Source organism: Calonectris borealis, chromosome 2 (assembly GCF_964195595.1).
Source record: "Calonectris borealis chromosome 2, bCalBor7.hap1.2, whole genome shotgun sequence".
NCBI lineage: Eukaryota > Metazoa > Chordata > Aves > Procellariiformes > Procellariidae > Calonectris > Calonectris borealis.
In genome coordinates this window covers 15,365,764-15,387,481 of record NC_134313.1, presented here as the reverse complement: position 1 = coordinate 15,387,481, position 21,718 = coordinate 15,365,764, and the positions used below count along the sequence as shown (strand labels likewise).

General features: G+C 43.1%; 1 protein-coding gene across 6 annotated transcripts in view; it reads right to left on the bottom strand.

Annotated features, from left to right (window-relative positions):
• ENPP2 (ectonucleotide pyrophosphatase/phosphodiesterase 2) overlaps positions 1-20,797 on the bottom strand; it is a 72,561-nt gene extending 51,764 nt beyond the window's left edge. For 2 of the 6 annotated variants that reach the window (XM_075141242.1, XM_075141243.1), the window contains exons 1-2: positions 5,052-5,268; positions 4,651-4,753 (exon numbers count right to left, since the gene is read on the bottom strand). In XM_075141242.1, coding sequence (XP_074997343.1) covers positions 4,651-4,753; positions 5,052-5,084 — 136 coding nt within the window. In that variant the 5' untranslated portion in view covers positions 5,085-5,268. Of the gene's footprint in view, positions 1-4,650; positions 4,754-4,851; positions 4,885-5,051; positions 5,315-5,604; positions 5,957-20,701 lie in introns of those variants that run through there. The other 4 variants (XM_075141245.1, XM_075141246.1, XM_075141241.1 and 1 more) reach the window with 4 other exon arrangements.
• Positions 20,798-21,718: the final 921 nt, after the last annotated feature.

Here is a 21,718-nt window from a genome sequence, read left to right as displayed (position 1 = left end):
ACACTGTGAGAATGAATGGAAAAGAAGATGAAGGGGGAGTTTGGAGGTGACATTGTAGTAGCTGATGTCCTACCAGCTCCCATCCCCAGCACTACCGGTCCACCGCTTCCCTTGAAGTGGCACTGGCACTGGTTGGACACGAGCATAAACCAATTCCGGGAGCAAACCTGGCAGCAAATCAACCCTATAGCAAGGTAACGGATAAGAAAACTAAACCTACCACGGCTGCAGTCATGGATCATGGCAGTGGCAAGGCACATTCATACAACTGCTGGAAAAGGTAGTAGTAGACAACTATGCCTCTCTTTACTTTTGTGGTTTTTTCAATCAATCAGGTCAGTAATGATCAGAGCAAGTAATGTCATACACACAGTGAAGTTTCACTCTATAAGGTACATAACCTGTAAGTATGTTCATAATGAGCCATCAATATTTTGGCCATCTGAAGTTCCAAGAAACTAAAGGTGTATCTATGCTGGTAACACACAGATCAGTATTGTCTTTGCTCACATAAATAGGCCACAAAGCTATGTTGGAAATTAATCACATGAGAATTGTTTCAAAGCATGCTAACCCTCAGATTTTCAGAGATATGAAGTCTTGTTCCTTATTCTTCGTGACAGCTGCTTCTTGCCAAACGCTTCTGAAAATCTGTTACTAAAGAATATTTTCACGTTACTTAACCTCTTCTACTGCTTCTTTTGGAAGCTAGGTAATATATAATCACAGATCCAGTAAGCTGCAAATCAAAGGTATTATGGATTCAAAGGTATTACATACCAGCATAAACTATATATCCCTTACACTGGCATTGCCCTCTTCATTTCCCCAAATGGGATGAGAGGGAGAGCATTTCCAAAGGTCAAAAAACACATATCAATATGCATTTAGGAAAGAGAAGGTGTAAATCTGACTGCAGATTACATAAGGGACAGAGTCAACTGCAGCTCAAGGAATGTCTAGCTGTTGTAAAGAGCAGCTCATTTATCAGGAAACCACTGGAACGAATTGCCCACAGAGGCTGTGCAATCTCTGATCTTGGAGATTTTGAAGAACAGGTTAGACCAAGATCTGTCAGGAGCGCTTCAGTAATAACTGACCATGTCTTGGGATATAGAGAGCTATCCCCTCTAGCTCCATCTTCTATAACTGCAGGTAGGGTTTCTATTTCACATAAAAAAGGTTTAGCCCAGTTACCTTGTCTGTTATTTTTTCACATCTGTTGACAACTGCTTTATTACTGATGTGACAAATTATCTCCAATTAGCAAATTCAAGTTACACCTCCTGAGTCAATGTAGGACACTTTCCATATAGCAACGCAAAAGAGGACTTAGTTTAATTTCCCTGATCTCTGAATACATTAAGATCGTTCCTTTGTTTATCACGCTTGACCTTGCCTTTGCAGCCAAACCATGATTTTCAGGTCGTGCACAATGCCATGGCATGGGTACTGGTGCATGCAGAATAGTTTGAAAATATATCATCAGGAGCTCCATCCCTGGTGAGTATTTTCAAATTAACAGAAGCCCCTGTACAGAACAAACTTAGACAGTTTCAAAATGTTTTTCAAAATTCCTGCATCCCTCCACAACTCCTGCAATCAGACCATGCAGCAAGCAGAGTGACCTCAACATGAAGATCCTCCCCTCCTTATTTAATACATAAAGCTTTTCATATCTTTTTCTATGCATTCTTTTTTTGGCTAACTAAGCTCAAAACAACCATCTAAGGATTGTCTCTTATGTCATAAGTTAGAGAGAGAAGTTACATAGGGCCTTCCTGATTCAGTCCATGGAGGTTATTACATTTCCATTGTAAATGTGTTGTATTTACCTTGGGAAGTGCCATATAAAACTACTTGCTCTGATTCTATCTGATTATAATATTTAAAAAAAAAAAATCCATTTACTTTGAGTGGTATTTCAATCATAAGACTACACAATATATACACAGTCATTACACGAAGGAAACTACCTGGTAAGAATTTGCCATTTTGAATTCTATAGATCCTATATGGAACCTATATGGATCAACTAAATACCTATACAAAACATCTGGAACACCAGTTTTGCTAGAAAATATTCATATTATGAACTTGCATTTCATTTTGCAGAATGCCATTGCAATTAATAAAATTTCAATGAAAAGTCACATAAAGTAAAAAATACCTCCTAACTGTTGCAGCACAAGAAAGAGATGACTCCATTTTTAATGACATGCTTAAAAATTCAGTGAGAAGGGATAGAAAAACGTCAGAGTTTCTCCTTCCAAAATTGAAGATATCATCCTATCACGACAAAACATGCTTCAAGAGACTACTAAGGCCATTTTCCCTGAAAGTACTTACAAAGATGTGTAGAAAGTTCATAAAGCAAATAACTTGCAAAGGTAAAGTTATGAAAAAATGGAAGCCTTGGTTTTCTAATGGTTTTTAGAAATTTTAAGTTAAAAAATTATTTCAATGAAATAATTTGATGGGTACAAATATTAAACATCTCAAATGTATAAAGGGATATATATATTTGTACACTGTAAAAAGAGAACAAGGGCAGGGTTTTAGGCATTATGGTACTTCTTTGACATGCATTTATAAGGGACTAGGAAAAAAACCATGGTTTTGACTCGTAGATGAGTTCTATGCTAGATGAAAACTGAAATTTGCTTACAATCATGGCATACCCCTGGAGAAATAACAAATTGGTCATATACAGTAATGGTTGGTAAAGAGAAAGTGTTTTGTCAATCCAAAATAATTAACTCTAAACACCAAGAAACTTGGGAATAAATAAGCCAAAGCAGAGTGGATTTGAAAAAGAATTTATAACAACTTTTTATTCTGGATAGTTCATTGCACTGGGCTTCTGAAGAAGTACAACCGCATGTCATGCAGCTATGAGAGCCTAAATAGGTTCTTTCATCACAGTCTTTTAATTTTAATAAGAAAAGCACCTCTCCGGTGTAACTTTTTACTTTCTCCTTTAGACAGATGTGACTATAATACTTTATTCTTTGCTATCACATCCTTTTTTTTTACTGCAATAAAAGCAACGAAGCTGCGTAAACACAGAAGGGACAAAACCCTCCGTTACTTTTCTGTCTCTCTTTGTTGCACCCTGGACTGGACTACTTCCATGCCAAGTGCTGGTCCAATCCCACCTGTAAGCAAATTCTCATTAGACTGCCAAAAGTACCCCACCTCCTGCCCTCTTGCAAGAGATCCTGTATTTCTTCCTATTTTCCTGGAATGCTGAGCTAAACCTCCTGCTATTGGAAACAGCCCGCAGTTACTGATTCCAGCCCTGGCAGCATTGAACAGTGCTGTTGGCTCAGCAGAGTTGGCACTGATGAGCTGCAGTGGGTCCCCAATATCAGACCTTTAGGACCTCAGTAAAAATCAACTGAGCAGCCCTGCCATAAAGCCTAGATGGTCACCAGTGAAAGCAAAGCAACTGGCAGTCAGGTGTTGAAGACATGAAATGCAAATCCTTCATGTCACTATTACACACGCTACGCAACTGCTCTACGGTTAAAGTACTAGAAGATAAAAACAGAAATAAATTTGTTTTTCAAGTAAATTTTTTTTACTGTTATATAAAGATCAAAGCAACAGCCATTATCTTTCTGGTTACCTAAAATGCCTCTGCTCAGAGATCAGCAGCCCTGATTGTGGCTGTGATTAGACACCAATTCCTGTGAAAGGCGGGGGAGAGAGGGACACAGATTCATTACCAGGAAAACAACAAACTCAGGACACGGTAAACAATTTTATAATTAAAATTCACAAGCTATCATTACAGACGGGTATTGCAAATGAAATCCTTTCACTTCAGTTGTATTAACCAGCTCTAAGTGAATGACCACAGGTTTCCTTTCTCCTGCCAAAGGAAGGAACAGAGACACAAGTCAAGCCTACTTTTTTTCTTAAAAGAAAAAAAGACTAGTTTTCCATTTTATATATTTTTCCACTTGGACTATGCCTGAGCTCACAAAACCCTATACTGCCCCAGAATACAAACAACAGTCCCTTCTGTGGCGTGTTCTTGCTTTCCTCCAAAGAAAAAAGTGGGAGGCGAAAGAAAAACAGACGACTCGGTGACAGCACATCTGTGCGAACACCTGCTCTCCTCTCCCCAGCCCTCTCCGCTGTCAGATGTCTGCCGTCTACTGTTCACAAACCAGCATGACCTCAGGAGCCACAGAAATCCCAAAAGCTTTTCTCGCCAGCGCCTCTTGAAAGCATTAATCAAGTTTCTAGAAACCGCTTCAATAGCTACCAAAATAAAACCAGTACCCTTAAACCCACTGGGGCATTTCTCTTAGTTGTAGACGGAAACAGTGCAGAGCACAAGACATGGCAAATGCCCTGTAGGAGCTGATGAGAGAGGTCTCTGTGAGACTGACAGTGCTCAGTCCTAAAATAAGCTAGATTTTCCATAGTCACATGCACACAGAGCAAAAGTTTAAGTAAATAGGAGACCTATAGGTGAGTCCCAAAGGTCAACTGACTCAGGCTCGGCAAGTTATTTATTCTTTTCTACATCCTAGAGGGAAAAGGAACAAGCAAACTACTGTTTCGGAGTAGGAGTGGTTTCTAATCACAGCATATAACATAAGGGTATTGCGATGTATAATTTATGTGTTACTGTACCTGAGACGGGGCCCTCATCCCATTCTTCAGATCTCCTAAATCGATTTGTTGTAAATCCCATGCAGACATTTACTCCAAAGGCAAAAGCAAATAAAGATATAACCTGCAAAAGTAAAACAGCAAAGTGAGCAAACTGTGCAAAAAGCAGGACTTGGGAGCTAAGCGCATTACGATTAAAGGGGCAGAGATGGTCCTCTGTACATTCAAGCTCCCCAGCACTGCAGTTCCCATCACTGGAGCAGCAGCTGACAGCGTCACCGTTGGAGAGTAACACAAACCAGAAGGGGTTTATGAATAAAACATCTCTTTCCGAAGCTGAAACACTCCTTTTTGTAGGAACTTATTCAGGAGAGACGGGCTACTCCTCCTCTAAAAGCAAACACGCTCCTCTCCTCCCCTACCTGGTGCGAGTGGACGCAGCCCTTCTTAGCCATACTAGGGAATTCTTGAAAAGCCTGCGCGGCACCGTCGCCTTTTCTTTATAGTGAGCGCAGAGCTCTCTTTGCTCTGGGAGTTTGGGCTATTAGCTACAAGTAATCCCACCTGGTGAGGTTGACAGGCTCGTGTGATTTGTCCAGGGGGTGATTTCATCATGTTTCACTCACAAATCGCAGCTCCGAGTGCAAGAAGCTCCAGGCATCATCCCTCGCTGCGCCCTCCCCCCAAACACACACACGCACGCTTTTATGTGGTTTCCTCTGGCAAAGCAGGGCTTTCTTATGTTGCTGCGGCCAATAGCTGTTCCTGCTCATTTTATTCTCCTCGCAAAAGTAACATGGTTAAAAGAGAAACCAAATGCGTCTCCATCTGGCTCCAAGAAGAAGGGGGGGAAGCTCGCTTGGGGCTGCGAAATGAAAATATCCCAATGCCACCCTCAAATGTCACCCAACATCGCAGGCGTTGCTGCGTGGTGGGCTCGGCGCACGGGGTGAGCATGCTGCCGCAGCTGCTGACCTTGCGATGGCCGGGTGGGTTTTGGGAGTTCGGGTGCCCGTCTCGTTCTCCAAGGGTGCTGCTGAAGTTTCTAACTGGGTCATGGAGCAGAGTCCCCCGAAGCTGGGGACACCTTCAGAGCGGGGGTATTTTTTTAAACGCTGTTCTCCCACGCTCCTGTGGCGGTGCAAGGCTCGGATCGATGGAAACGCAAGCCGTTTTATCTGAATAGCTGGAAACCACAGACTTCCAGAAAGGAAGGGAAGTGACATGTTCCCTCTGCCCCACATTTTCCCATTTTCATCAACAACAACGGAAAGCTCGGCTGTTTGGATAAGCACTTCTATTTACAAAGCAAATGATAATGCTGAGCAGAATTACGGTTCAAATCAGTGGCTTAAATATTATTTGCCAAGGCAAATTATTTACCAGTGTAGTTTGCCATTTTTTTCTCTGATGAAAGCTTCTTTCATTAAGATGTTTACTAACAATTACATTTAAAGGGACAGAGTCAAGGTTTGTAAGCCCTCAGATGGACTGAGCTTCCCTGGGGACTTGTCCCATATTCTATACTGGCATTAAGAAACACAGTAGTTTTCCTTAAACTATCTTGCAATATTAAACACGTACAATTTTGAGCTTTGTTTAGAGGTACCTTTTACCTGCTGCAATATCTGTCTTTCCCCATCATGTAGCTTTACCGGGCAGTGGCTAAAAAGCCCTCCTCTTTGCTACCCACATCTTATCAGCCTGCCAGCCTTTGCTAGGAGCTGATCATTTTTATGCAGTTTCTTAACCAAAAGTGGCTCCATTGTGCAGCTGCATCTTTGCACTGCAAGCCTGCAGGAAATGTAATTAGCCTGAGAAGACCTATATATTAGCTACACCAGGACATCGTATTCCTCTCCCTTGCACAGACCAGGACTGTGAAGTCAAGACCCATCTTCTAATGTTCACTTCATCACTAGCTGGGTTGAAAATTAAATAGGTTGCAATATGCAATATTTTTCTAGCAGAAACAACTGCGCCCAGAGGTCTAGAGAAAAGTAATCACCAAAATTTTTACTAGCTGTTCCTATAAAATTCTTCAGCCTTAGCCTCTGATATATCCTGTGTTTAAACAACTTCAACTCCAAGCACTAGGTAAGTACAGCAGTGTGTGACAGCAGCAGAAGAGAAACCAAAGATGTCAAATCAATCAAATAAATTCACTCAACGGTGTTGTCTATCTACCTCAGCTAATGAAGTTCATGATTTCATGGGCAAAACATGGGAATCAGCAGGCCCAAGCTCTCCTCCAGTTTGGGACCCTCGAGTCACCAAGTGACCCAGGCAAAATACAACTGAATTTTCAAATTTGGTGGCCAATTTTGAGTGCCCAAGCCAATACGTCCAGCCTCATTTTCAGAGATTCTGAGTCTTTGCTGTTCCTGCATATCTTCCTAACACACAGGTGCTCAGTTCTTTTGAAAGTAAATTCCTACATAAGTTAAAAACGGCCACCCAGAAAAATAAAGCAAGAAAAAAAACCAAAAAATACAGCATCATGGATGACTTCTACTGATTTGAAAATACATATTTCATTTTTCCATTCATTTAACCTCTCTGGAGCTTGTAAACTGCACAATTTCACATAAATGGAGGAGCTCATTTTATGTTTCCTGGTCCATGCTCCAAGTACATTATATTAATTAACCTCCTTTGTAATATCCTTTAGAACTATAGATGATGACGACTTTGAAACTGCTAATCTTTTTCATATGTGTTATGTAAGACACATTCTCCAGTAGCTCTGAACTGACCGCATACTCAGATGCACAATCATCTTTGTGTCACAAGGATTCTGCCTGAAGCCACCCCGCAGATGCACAAGGAACTTATTAGCATAAACAAGGTCTAATGATTTTGTTCAGGCAAAATTTCACTGCTGGGATCACTGGCAATTAACTTTTTTAGCGATTAATTGCCATTTTACTCATCAGAACAGGGAAGACTAAAGCTGAAATAATGTATTCCTGGCCCAAGAACACAGTTGTTCAGTGCAAGTTTTAGGGCTTAAATGAAACACATTCAAAAGGAATTCTAACAAGATCAACCGAATATGAAATGCCTCTTCATCAATTATTGTGCATAAGGATTGGCCTTTGGCTTTTATGGCTTATATGATCATACTGATTATTATTTAACTCGGGATGCAAAACTTCCTACCGGCCACTAGGTGACACTTTAAATGAAAAGTTCATATTGTAACATTTCCACAGTTACAAGCATTCCTGTCCTTCTATTGCACAGACTTAATATAAGAAAGGCAATATTTAGAGTCTTACATAAAACTGATTTTTCTTGAGCAGTTTTTTTAATGAGAAAAGAAAATGCAGAGAAATCAAGTATGTTGGCTGAGTCAGAGGTTGGGGATGGAGTGGGCTCTAGAGAAATGAGCCTTTTTAGAATCATAGAATAGCTTGGGTTGGAAGGGACCTTTAAAGGTCATCTAGTCCAACCCCCAACTACTCATCTCCACTTTGCACTGCTGGGTGCAGCCACATCGGGTGATCGGGGGACCAGGGTGAAAGCTTCCAGTATGCTTGACAGCAGCATGAAAGGCAGAAAGGTGAAGGACTTCCCCAAATTGTCCCAGAGCTCTCACCCTTCCAAACACAGCTTCCACATACAGTTGTGGCCAAGCAAAACAGTTAGTTGATACACGAAATAGCAATTTCAAAGAACAAAACCTTTTGATAAGCTATAGAAACTCAAGCAGTGTCCACACTGAGTCTCCTCAGATACAAGCACTGTGAAACCAAATAAGCTTCCAGCAGCCGAAATGAACATGGGAAGATATGGGTACCTCACTGAAAACACCTTGAGGATTTTAGCAAAACCAAAGAGGCACGACATAACAAGAAGAGCCAATTTCTGTGTATAAAGGACTTTAAACCATATTTTTGTAGGATTTTATAGATCAAAACCAAATATCTTTGGCACTCAGCCAGAGCAGTGACTGATAAACAAGACGGAGAAGGAAGGGAAGGCGAGCGTGTGAGGGCAAGGACAGCAAAGCCAGCCAGGGTCAGCAGTCTGATGACAAAAAGAGAGGCAAAAAGAGTAAGAGTCAGTGCAGGAGGGTGATGACCTGCGACGAGCAGTCCCTTAGCTGAGATCAGGCCAGGATCCAGGCTGCAGCCCCACACAGGAGCCCAGAAACGTGATTGCACAGCCTGGGTATGCAGGAAAAAATACACAAGAGCTGCTGAAGGACGAGGGACCTGTATCTGCTCAGTCTGTAAGAGTACCACTGAAGCCCCAACAATAGGGTCATTGAGAAGTCCTTTTTACCTGATGGAGGCAAAACACTCCAGCAAGTGATAGATTTCAAATGGCTGGCAAGCTGGCTTGGAAACAAAAAATTATAATCTGATCATAAAGGGTAGGAGAGAACACAGATGTTTGCATGGATGCTTTAAGGGGGCAGGCAGGCTATAGAGGAAAAGAAGCTATTAGCAGAGACAAGGGTCAGACTGTCCCTTCCTTGGACTTTAGGACATGTTGTCAGAGTCGCAGAAGCTTCTGCAAGTATCTTTTTTTCTTACACACGTAAAAGCTGCATTTTGTCAAGGAGGTAATTTCCCTGGCGGAGGACTGACTGCCGAGGAGCTGCACCACCATGCCCACTGCTATCCCCTGAGACTGGGAAGACCCACAGACCAGCTGTGCTCATGAAAGTACACCCTGCTCACCGCAGTACCTCAGAGCACCACCTGACAGCACCTTGCAGCTTGATGAACAGTCACCAATTATCTGTCTGCTCATCACCACCCTGAGGGGAATGGTATGCAAATAGTGCCTGGTGCACCAGAGGAGCATGCTGAGGACAACTTTCTCGACCAGAAAGATCCATAAAGGGGTGCCAGACCCTCAGGGATGATCATGGACAAATTAAAGTCTTTAAAATTGCAGTTTGCAGCAGCCCAACCCCTGAGGCACCAAGTGCCTTAGGCACCTATAGGTCCATCAACATTTCTGAGCACCCTACATAACGCCTGCAGGGTTCACAGGGCTGGGAGCTGAGCGTCTGAACCTGGCCTTAATCTCACTGAGGACGACCAGCAAAGCACGTCGCATTCCTCCTCGTCTCGCCCTCCTGTAAGTGCCCTCCCAGGACAGCTACCAAACCACGTCCTGCAAAAAACAAAGGTGTGCACACCTGTCTGAAACTGAGCCTACATGCTCTGCCTACCCAGAGAGAGAAGAGAAATGGCCAGCCAAGGGAGGACTTGAGTTCCAGTCTCTCTGCTTTACTCATATAAAACACTTACATACTCACCAGGACAAGGACTGAAACGCTGGTGAGTAACCTGGTGAAAAAAGGAGGGCATAATGCAGTACAGGAATAAATTCTCCCACACCCCACATCAGATACAGCAGCTTCGGTGGCTAAACGCGGGCTGTGGATTTGGCAAGAGCACTGCAGGTCCTGAAGCTGCCTCTGATGCCGGTGGAGGGACCTTAGCTGAAGTGCATCCTACACACGCAATCACCAGTTATGCCCACACACAAACAAAGCAAGGTTTATAAGCGAGGTCATGTCTTTTATCAGAGCAGCTAGGTTAGCTGAAAAAAAGAAGACAATTTTTCAGTGACCCAAAGAAAGCTTTGCATGCCTGAATGCCTGTCTCTCTCCTCCCAGCAGTACTACAGCTAATAGACCAACCGCTCCAATACAGAGTATTACACCTCTCCCTGTGAACTGCACGCATGACAGCAACAGCAACATTAACACTAGTCCAACATACATATCTTCATCATCTTCAAAGAAACTAACATTTTCCCATTCAGTTTCTGGACAATATTATTATTATGAAGCAGAATAAGTACTTCACTAAAATGCACTGAGTTCAGAACTATATTTCTTAAGATAATCATATATAAAAAATTTAGCATTCTGCAGAATGAAAACTGTTCCGTGATGAAAAATCAATTCTTCATGGAGGGGATGAATGAGTGAAACACAGAGCCAAAGAGCCCATATGTGTTTTTAATGCAGCCCATGCAAGACTAAATATGTCTTCAGGTCCTCGTCCTTGCTTTCTGCTGCTTGAGATGGTGATGGGTATCACAGATGCCCATCAATGACTTTACATCCATCTTTTTAAAAGAGCTGTAGGCTTCAGTGGTGTGAAAATCACCCACCTACCCCCTGACAGTAGTCTGGAGGTCTCAAGGGCCTTGCATGGTACCGTCTATGTGCCACACACAATCACTGTTAATTTATTTGAATTTTACAAGTGATACAACCTATTCTGTCCCACAAAAACCACAGCCCTTTAGAAACAAGTTAAAGCTAAAAGACGAAAAAAAACCCAGAACAAATATGGGAAAGATACTTAAAGATGCAATAAAGCAGGTTTTCTCTACTTCAAATAATGTTCCTAGTTTCTTTGTGAAACTTGTACGTACATCCTTTACCATGTTCGAACCTTTCTCAGTAGAATATTAGCTTTGAATTTCCTGGGTATATAAAACTTCTCGCGGGGACTTCTACAATAATCCCGTAACATATCTCTCCTACTTAATCATATTTACCCGCAGCCCAAACTCTATTTTGGCACCCTTTTCAAGCTCAAGGCTTGGTTATGATTAAAAAATTTCCAAGTGCTAATCTCTTCCCTACAAGTAAAATGTGGATATAATTAATACTGTTTTGTTTACTTTGAGTTTGTTTTCTTTGCCAAACAAGAGTTTCTATTTGTTTGTTTTAAATCTCTTTTTTTAATGTTTTTGGCACTTGGATCAAAAAAGAAGTATTTTAATTAATATTTTTCTTATCGTTAATCTAAAAAAACACTGGTATTTTCTAAATAGCAAAACCCTATTTGATTTCAGTTTAAAGAGATATGTCACTAAGAATATTGCTCTCAATTTGCCTGCAGTTGAGGCTTTGGACATCTATGCTCGGCAGCACTGATACTTCTGGGGAAAAAGCAAAGTGCGATCAGGCTGGAAACAGAGGATTTCCCCACAACAAACAGGGACATGCCCTCATGTGGGCACATTTTCCCCCTGTTTCTATGCACAAGGAGGCATCTCAAGACTGAAGAACTGGCTGCTGTTATGGTGACCTACAGGTGTCTGTACCTATGAAAGCGTTTTTGGCACGGTAAATGAATGCATGAACATAGGACAGGCTGTGACAGTGTTGCAGCTAAGAAAAAAGGCTGTGGGCCTTCTGGGCCTTGAAGCTACTTCACATGAACACAAATCCAATTCAAGTGCGGAGCTATTTTATTTGCACAGGGACTGCAAGACTGCACCACTAAATGCAATCAGTCCAGCATAAAGAGAAGGAAAACCTCTATTAAAGAAAAATCCTGAATAAATCAGGATATCTTTTTCAGGTGTCCTCTGAAAAAGAAAAATAAGTTATTAAAAGCTGGCTAAACTGCCTGATCTGATTCACTGAGTGGCCCCATGAACACTTCTGTGGAGGAGGATACAATAGGAACTGCGCAGGCTTTTGCTCAAAGAAAAGCGCATAAAATGAAGACACAGCTAACACTGTCACAGACTTAGTCCCATCTGCAACTGCTTTTTGGAAGTACTGATTTATGTCGTAGTTGAAAGAATCATCTTTATAACTTATGAAAGCTTAAGCTATCCGCAGCTTTTGAGAGGGGTGAGGCATTTAATTAACTTGGAAATAACTGGATTTTCTGCCCTCTTCCTTCAGAACAGAAATAAAACCAGCAGGTAGAGTCCAGATACCAAGCGTCTACCAGCAGCCCTGGCAGACTGCCTAATCCTTGCCATCACTTCCATCCCTCTCACCCCAAACAACCATTCCTAGGGCCATGCTGCAAGTCAAAACAGGTTAAAGAATTCCCTTCCTTTGACAGGTTTTGCAGTTGGATGAGTTCCCTGCTCTGCTCCTTAGCCCTGGAAGCAGCGTGTCTGTGAGATACAGTGAGCCGCAAGCTGCTGCTGCTGCTTCTGAACCTCAAGCCTGGTGCTGTAAGTGGCATCCCGTGGCCAGGGGAGCGAGGGCAGAGCACAGACAAGCGCTTCTCTTCCCCCCGACTCGCTGCTGCTCCCAGGGGAGCAGCGGCACCGCAGCATGCGCTCAGCTTTCTCCATTTCTTCACAAGCATCTGCTGCTGCCTGTTTTAATGGCAAAACACAAAAGCGTAAAACAATTGCATATTACTTTTTAGGTCATTTCGGACAGATGGGCTACTTTCCAAGCATCACAAATTTTCCTAAGTTGAACCATGTCACCACCGCTTTAGTCGAATGCCAGCTTTTTTTTCTGATTACAGCTGAGTGCAAAGATGACAAATGTAAGTACAAAGGGAAAAACATCCTGTTGGAACAGTACTCCCTGTTTTCTCCGGGCGAGAAAAGTATAAACGACATTTCAACAACAAAACAATGTGATCCATTGCTGGATTTTTTTTAAAACCCATATCATAATGTGTAACAATAAATTTCAAGCTCTGCAGGAATGCAATATAAAAAAAATAAAGGAAAGTACTAGAAATCAAAAATATGCAACTGTGCTAGCATGGGTGTGCATAAGGACTGTTGAGGTTTTTTTGATGTAAATACTTTTTTCACCTTTTAGCATAAAACTTTGAAAAGGAATAAAGAATCATTTTTTTAACAGATTAAACAAGTAGACTGCAGGGAAACTCTGGCCACTTAAATATTAATAGATTTCTTCAATCTTTTAAAGCAAATAATCTTACTGAGTTAAGTTTTGTTCCTCTAACTTATCTTTTTTTTCATCTAGCAATACCAGATTTTCAGAAATAATCAGTTCCTCGGTTTAATGGCTGCTGACTGCTGTAAAACAAAAGCAGCTCTGCTTTGCTCAGCCTTCACAGAAGGCTCCCCACCCCAGTAAATCTCTTTTTCACAGCAGACAAGACTAAAGTCAGCTTGAAATTATATTTGTTGAAGTTTCTCAGGGCAGACAGATGTTCCTGGGCAACCACAGAGAGCCTGCAAAACAGCTGGGGCTATTTAATTTAGCGTCCTTTCACTGTCCGTTATTGCCCCGTCTCCAAGACGCTGCAACCAAACACCTTTGAAGGCAACGTCTGATCCAACCCACGTAAAAAGGGACTTGAGTAAACTACCATTCTGGTGAAGAGAATGGAGACACCTCCTTTTCCAGCAACAGCTTTCCCAGCTGAAGGGAAGGCCTCCAGTGCCTGCTGTCCCTGCTCAGGTGTGCGAACTCAACATTTCACCAAACTCAACATTTCACCCTTTCGGATGAAGAGTTGCCCAGCCTGGTTCCCCCTCCTCTGCACCACACTGCACCAACCACAGGAGTTTCACTGCTTGGGTGATCTTCCTCCAGCCTGGTACTTAGGAACACTATGATTAAATCACCTTTAAAAAAAAACAACAACAAAACAACAGACTTTGGCTAAAGAAGCCAGGATAGACGATGGAAACAGGCAGGGAGCAGCAATATCTTCAGGTGACAGCTGAAGTCAGCAGAGGAGGAACATCCCTACCCCTGGGGCAAACCGGGTTCACTTTGCACTGAGACAGAACAGGAGCACATACAAACTTCCTCTGTGGTAGCTTAAGCCATGACAGCTGTTTTGAAAATGAGTATTAGACTATAATTTCATGTTCATACCCCTGCTTGTAGGCAGCCTGATTCTGCAGATAATTCAGCATGGTTTTGGAAGGTATTGGTTTAAAAAAATGACACTAAGAAAGCTTCTATTTTCATTGCTTCCTACTCTGGCGCATTATAAATAAAACAAATAAGCTAACTCCAAAGCCCCATTGTATAAGGGCAGGTGGAAGTGCAGTCAGATTGCAGGACAGAGGGCACAGGGCAGAGGCGTGGGAGGCTTTTGGAGAGGCAGCAGCTTCAGCAAATAAACCAGGCCTGACTCTGCCAGCAGGAACTGCCAGGACAGCACAGTAGGTGACGGGCACCCAATATCCCATGACTGTCACAGCCATCTCCTGCAAAATGCTGGGCTGCCTGGGCAGAGCAATGGAAGGGCAGAAAAAGACATCTTAGTGTTGGGGGTGAAAAAAGAGACAAAATATATTAGGAGAACAGAGCTTTGGAGGTTCCAAAAGGGATTCTTTCCTTCTTGTTCTCTCTGTTGTGGGGCTTGGGGAGAGAAAACCGTCCTTGTGATCTCTAGTCTATTGTTAATGCTCTGTTTCAGTTGTACTGCACAAGTCCAATATACATTAAGGGATGTTAAAAAATTAGAGCCTATTTAGATGCATTGAATTTATGTGTCAAGCACAAATGACCTAAGTAATGAATCCTTTTGGACTTGGCAGCCAGCTGAGGTTGAGACCCTTCAGGTTGTTTCCTTTAAGAGAGGACTTAGATTGTGGCAACAAGCAATTCTTTAGTACAATCCTGTCATTTACAAAGAATGTACAAAAAAATGCTGTTTCCCTGAGCAGGGAAAGGAATCCTATTGTTTTCGGTATCCAAGAGGCATTTAAGGGCTTCTTACATTTATCCTGAATGAAGGGCCATCAGTCCAAGGGAATTTCACCCAATTTTATAGCAGTGATCCCTCCCCTCTGTCCCACCCTGAAGGGGTGACCTTGTCTTGGGTTTGCCTGTTGTCTTCACTGCCACCTTAGCTATGCAGCCGCAGCATGCAAAGAAAGGAAAGCAAGCATTTACAGGTGATAGCAAGTTAATTATTTACAAAGTGTTGTTTCATCAGGACATTTTTCCTCACCTCCTCGTAATGGCCATATTTTCATCCATGGGATGATTTTGATTGTCTCAGCCAAAATTCCTTTTGGGAGTGCAAAGAGAGTCTTTGAGGAATGACTCTCCCGGCCTGAGCCACGCACTCAGGCCGCATGGAGGAGCCATCGTCCTCATCTTCCAGATCCCACCATGGTCATCTGCTGCCGGTACCAATCCCAGCCACAAGCTCATGCTCTTCTTTCTCCAAAGATGGCTGAAAGAAGCCATATTTTCTCTTCATACAACCTATTAAAACTTTGAAATGAAAGTATTGCACCCAACATTCTTCACTGATGCTGATACAGATGAGGACCAGGCTGCCTTCAGCCTCTTCCAACCACCCCACTCATGTCCAAGGCCGTGCTGACATACCAAACTGTGGACTGGAGCAACCAGAGGGGTAGCAATTTGTTACAGCCCCTGCAGCTGCAATCAGAGTTTCTCTGTCCCAGCTTTGGTAGCCCTGACACTAAATTTGGTGCAGGGCTGATCCTCCAGTCCCTCTGCTGCTGCTGCCACAACACTGGTTCCTCACCACCATCCTGTCCCAGCTCCAGTAACGCCCACTAGCCCTTGGCCCATTCCCTATTCTCCTGCCATGGCCAGAAAACTTTTTCAAACTGTCACGTTCAGCAATGGCACCAGGCACATACAGCTAATATGACTGAAAAGGTTTTTCTGCAAGGGGAAATATACAGCAATAGGTGCGCAAATATTCTGTAAATAACTTCTACGGCTATCTGTATCCTTAGATATTCTGTAGTAACTTCTATCTTTAAATTAATTTTATTCTCTTTCACCTTTTTTACAGCTATTTGTCAAGAGTGCTGGTGCTTCCTGCTGCACCAAAATCTCGTCCTGCCTCAAGGACTGGCACTAAAATAAGGCAGTTTGGAGAAATTCTGCAGAGCTGAGCCACTAGAGTCAAGTCAATGAAAACACAGGGTATGGGATGGGGTGTCCCTAGGCTGTATTTCCTCCCCTCTGCTTTGTTATGCTGTTTGCAAAGTGCTGAGACAAGTGTTCAAATCCTGTCCCAGGTTTGCACAGGGCTCTCCGTAAAATCTGGAGTGATTCCCTGAGGAGCCCATTCAGAGATGTCCTGCCTGCACTGACTCTAACAACTTTTGCTACAGCACGGACAGAGCAGTAAAATCATCCTTTCTTCAGGTCCACATGTTTCCCCCTTGCAAATTATCCATGTCTGGCAAAAGAATGACCTGGTGGGATGGTTTGTTTGTAAACACAAGCGTATGGACCTGTCTGGGAACATCTCCTCATGGGTTAGTCCCAGCTAAGTGCACGCGTGGCCCGACAGCCTAGGAAGCGCACCCTGCCGTGTCCTTACAGCTACCTGCATTTTGACACATGCCAATCAAAGCCAGAAGCTTGAAATTTGGCATTAGATCAAAAAGCCTGTAGGAACAAAGTGGTGTTACCCGGGACAGTTCATATATCCCAAGTTCTTTGAGCACCACAGGGATGAGAGGAAGGACCTCAGCTGAACATGCTATTTAATAACAAGCAGCAAAAAATAAAGAGCTGTGAAGAGAATAAAATGGGAAACTGCAGTAATGGGGATGGGAGGCAGCTGCCGTGGGAGGGAGGGTTTCAGGAGAAGAACAGCAGGAACAACTCTGGCCATGTTCCACAAATGATGTGCAGGTTTCTACACCAGACAACATGAGAGGAAAAAATAAGGTTATGTTCAAGGATGAGTTCCCAAGAACTCCTCAAAACAAAAAAAAAAAAAGAAAAAGCCAATGAAGAGATGAGTGATAGCAAAGCCAGAGATGCCTTCCAAAACTAGAAGGCTTCCAGGTTAAAATATTTAAATAGCCAAAAAATACATGGAAACAGAAGATCAGAAGGTGAGAGTCCAGCAACATGTAAAATTGTGCATTATTTTTGTAGATATGAGGTCAAGATTTAAGGCTTCTGTATTGGGTGTCCGTGTCCAGGTGCTGGCAGTGGGGGCTGCAGGCGGCCTCTGTGAGGAGAGGCCGGGGCTGCCCCGTGCCAGACACAGCCGGTTCCAGCCGGCTCCAGCGGCCACACCGCAGGGCACGGCTGAGCCCCTCAGCCAAGATGGTGGCACCTCTGGTAAAACACATTGAAGAAAGGGGAAAAAACTCTGTGCAGGTAGTGAGGAGTGAGGGAAGAAGTGTGAGAACAGCCCTGCAGAACACCATGGTCATGAAGAAGGAGGGGAGGAGGTGCTCCAGGCGCCGGAGCAGAGATTCTCTGTCAGCCCATGGAAAATACCTCGGTGAAGTGGGTTTATCCTGAAGGACTGCAGCCCGTGGAAAGAGCACACAGTGGGGCAGGGAGACGTGTGAGGAGGAAGGAGCAGCAGAGGCTGTTATGGACTGATCACAACCCCCCATGCTGCCTGGGGTAGTGGGGAGGAGGCGGAGGAATCAGGAATGAAGGACTGAAGGTGAGCCTGGGAAAAGGGGAAAGAAAGGTGCTGTATTAATTTTTGTCTTTGCTTCTCACTATCTAAATCTATTTTAATTCGCAATAAATTGAATTAATTTTCCCCAAGTCGAGTCTGTTTTGCCCATGATGCTAACTGGTAAGTGATCTCCCTGTTTTTATCTCAGTCCATGAGCTTTTCCATCATATTTTCTCCCTGTTAAGGAGGGGGAGTGAGAGAGCGGCTCTGGCAGCCAGGTAACGTCAGCCCACCACAGCTTCCTATTAAAAATCTCTATAAGATATTATGAAATTAGATAAACAAAGGGGAAAGCTTATAGATTAAAATTTTGAGGTACTTCACAATAAAAAGAGTGGAAAGAGGGCATGAAGTCTCCCACAGAAATGAAAAGAGAGTGGCTGGACAAGAATTTTATTAGAAGAGGAGTTATCTGAAGACACAATTTATCTTCAAGTCACAGATGTAAGGAAGGCCCATTTGCAATAGGAGAAAAACTCTGTCTGGCTCAGGGTGAGAAGACAGGAGCTGAGCATACCTGCTACTATTTTGTATTTTTAATCTCTTTTCATCCAATTTTTCATGTACAGCACTAGCAACTGGAACTTCTAAGCAATTCTTCACTTCAGTACTTTGAAATATGAAGCCTGCTAGGACAAAAGACCATTTATCGTGAATCTTTCCCATGGAATTTAAACAGCACACAACAGCAAAATATTTATCCAATGCTGATAGAGTCCATATGTTTTTATTTCTATATTTACATGTCTTTGTGTACTGAAGTGACAGTGACCCTGTTCTTCTTTACTCCAAGTGCATGGAGTGCAGTTTCATGGATTTTGAGACAAAGAAAGCCTGTGAGATCATTTGGTCTAACACCCTGCAAACATAGTCGTCATTCCACCCGGTGAAGAGCCCAAGGGAGGGTGCATCCCAGCTGGGCTGGTGCGGGCAGCATGGGGAGAGCAGCGCTGGGAGTCTCAAAAGCCCCTGTCCAGCAAAGTGCGGAGGTCAAGGATGCCTCCAGATTTGCAAGCACATGAAAACCAGTTTGTGTTACTGGCATGTCAGCAATAACAGGTTCTGCTCCATTTTCATAAGTGACCCATTAATTTAGTGAAGCGCCATAAACGAGCACTTACAATAGTGCATGGGAATTCGGACAAGGTGGTGCTAGCCCCAGCGCTGCCAGGAGCAGTGTCATGCTACCACCTTTCATTTGTCTCTGAGAAATATTCATTACCTCCACTTCCAGTTCAACTAATGTCAAAGGATTACATTTGGCGTCCTTCGATGAAGGCTGCTATGTGAGCGCTGTTATTAACAGCTACAGCTTTCAAGAGTGATGCTAACATATCTTTAGCTATCTGACATTCAAATTCAGCTGGCATCCTTGATGAATAATTGGAAACCTCCCCGCTGCAGTGATTTTAAACTCATAGTTTAACCATCATATTACATCCTCTGAAATAAGGCAAGATTTTGTAGAATAAATATTGCTACACAAATGGAGCACTGTTTTGTTTTCTGAACATCCTACACAGGCCTGCTAGGAGGAAGTATTTCTACAGCCTTGGACTTCATGAGGAGCTCTTTCTTAATCTAAAAATATTCGTAGCCGTCCCTGAACAGTTCAGCAGGTCACCTGTGGGCAGGCACTGTTAGGGGCAGAGTCAGCCTCTTCTGTCTTTTAGGGACATGCAGCCCCCTGCTAACCTCTCCCTACCCACCAGGCACAGCCAGTGCTCTCTGCCAGCCCCAGCCCACTCCCACCACCCCACCGCATGTCCAGTGCGGAAGACTGGCACTCATGTAGTGCTGGCTCAAGCTGCAGACAGAGCCTCGACACCGCTCTGGTAACGCAGTGTTTCAGACAAAGGGAGCAACACCTGCTTTGCAACAGAAATGCTCTATTTTTGAATCCGACAAGTCAGTGCCCTGCTTTGACTTGCAGAGCTCAGCGTTACCATCACAGATGTGATAGCAATAAGGAGCAGCCTGCACACCACTGACGCATGCTGGCAGGAAGCTTGCATAGATCAGTAGCAATTAGAAGCAAATCACAATTAAAATCTAAGCAAATCAGAAGCAAAAGAGACTCAAAAGATGGACCCAATGATTAATACTTCAAAATCAGAGTAATCAAAACCATTATGAGTCCAACCATACGGAGGAGAACTACAAGGCATGCACTGTTTTATTAACTCCTTATCAACTTGCCTCTCTAATCAGCACTTTACATTTGTGGCAAGGGAGTTATGAAAAAAATTACAGACCCTTGAGATGTTACTGCCCTGATTAAAGAAATCCATATATTTCCTCTGGAGAAAAAGGCTTAGATAGAGGTGCCTGTAATAGGAACCTTATTTAGACAGACTGCCTTTAAGCCCAAGACTTTGCCAGTGAAGCTCCAGACACTGAAAATTTTAATATAAATCAAAAGCCAAGCGATGTGGGAGTTTTAAACTCATAATTATGTACTTGCCCAATATTAATATTGTAGGAGGTAAATACAAGCAAAACACAAGATACTTTGCTTGTGTCTGTGCTTGATGCCAATTTTAACATTGCTATAAGGTAACAATTTATATGAAACAGTTTATATTAAAAAGTTTAAGAGAGAAGACATCTTCAGAAGGTAAAACAAGCTATAAGAGATCTACTATGATTTTTACAATACATTTTCTTCTCTGTGCATTAAATAACACTTGCTACTTCACTTATGAATCAGAGCACTTCCGACATCACCCCTGAATGCACATTGAAAGGACTTCCAACTTGCCAAATCCCAATCCAAATTGCACTTGGCAAAAACACATTCATGCTACTTCATAACCTGACTTTACTTGTAATTATATTTATTTAAGACTACTTCAACAAGCCAGAAGAACACACAGGGTGGAAGGGGAGGGAAGATGCTCCTACCGTACCAGTGGGTCTTTTTTCTCCATGACTGAAGTTTGACGTGGAAACTTTGCTTCGTCCTGGCCCCAGCAGTGGCTGCTGGCAGATGCACTTGCCTGGGGAAGTCACGGGCTACCTTGGCCCTGGGCCGGCTCCTGGGGGGACTGCCTGGCCACCCTGGGCCTGGGATCCCGATGCTGTGCAGCTGAAGTCAGGGTGCCAGCTGCTCCGTCGGGACAATGGCTCCATTGGGAGATAGCTGGGGGACAAAGGCGCTGCTTTCAGGAATGATTTTATATGCACACATGTGACCTTTGCCTCAAATGACTCTATGGAAAGCCCTGTCCTGAAGATCTGCTTTCAAACGCAGCAGTCTGCGGCGCTTGCTTAATCTGTCCTTTTTTTTCTTTTCTTTTTTATTTTTGGCCACAGATGCCTCAGGAGAGGTCATGTGCAGATAACAAGGTGGTGCCAAGCTCTTTCTCATCATTTAATAGAGCTATTCAGTAATGGATAGGATTATTTTCTTCACTTTTCAAAGTTCTTCACCAGAATCTACTAACTGGAGTGCTTTTATCTGCTTTTAGGAATTTAACTACAAAACCAGAGCACCCTAACTTCCAATCCCGTGTCCTGAGCCAGCCTGTGAGCCACTTCCAAGCTCAGGTCACCTTTGCTAGAGTGCATATAGGTTTAAATTTATGCATCCAGATAAGAACAACAGAGCCTTTGGATTTTTAATGGATTGGAGTGTCTTATTTATTTATTATAGATTCATTTATGGTAACTGTGGTTTTTAAGTATTTTGAAGGCTTCCTACTTGACTGGATATAAAATAGAAGCTGTCAATACATAGCACACATGAAATCCAAATATCGCTATAGCTAGGCTGGAGGGGGGGGGTGAAGACGGAGTTTATCATCCTTATGCTGGGATACCGTAGCGAATGCTGCAGCTATGGCAGGTCAAAGGAAGGTCCCTCAGAGCGATTCTTTGTTAGGTTACAGGGAAGGTCAATAGCAGTGTGCCTCGTTAAGGTCAGC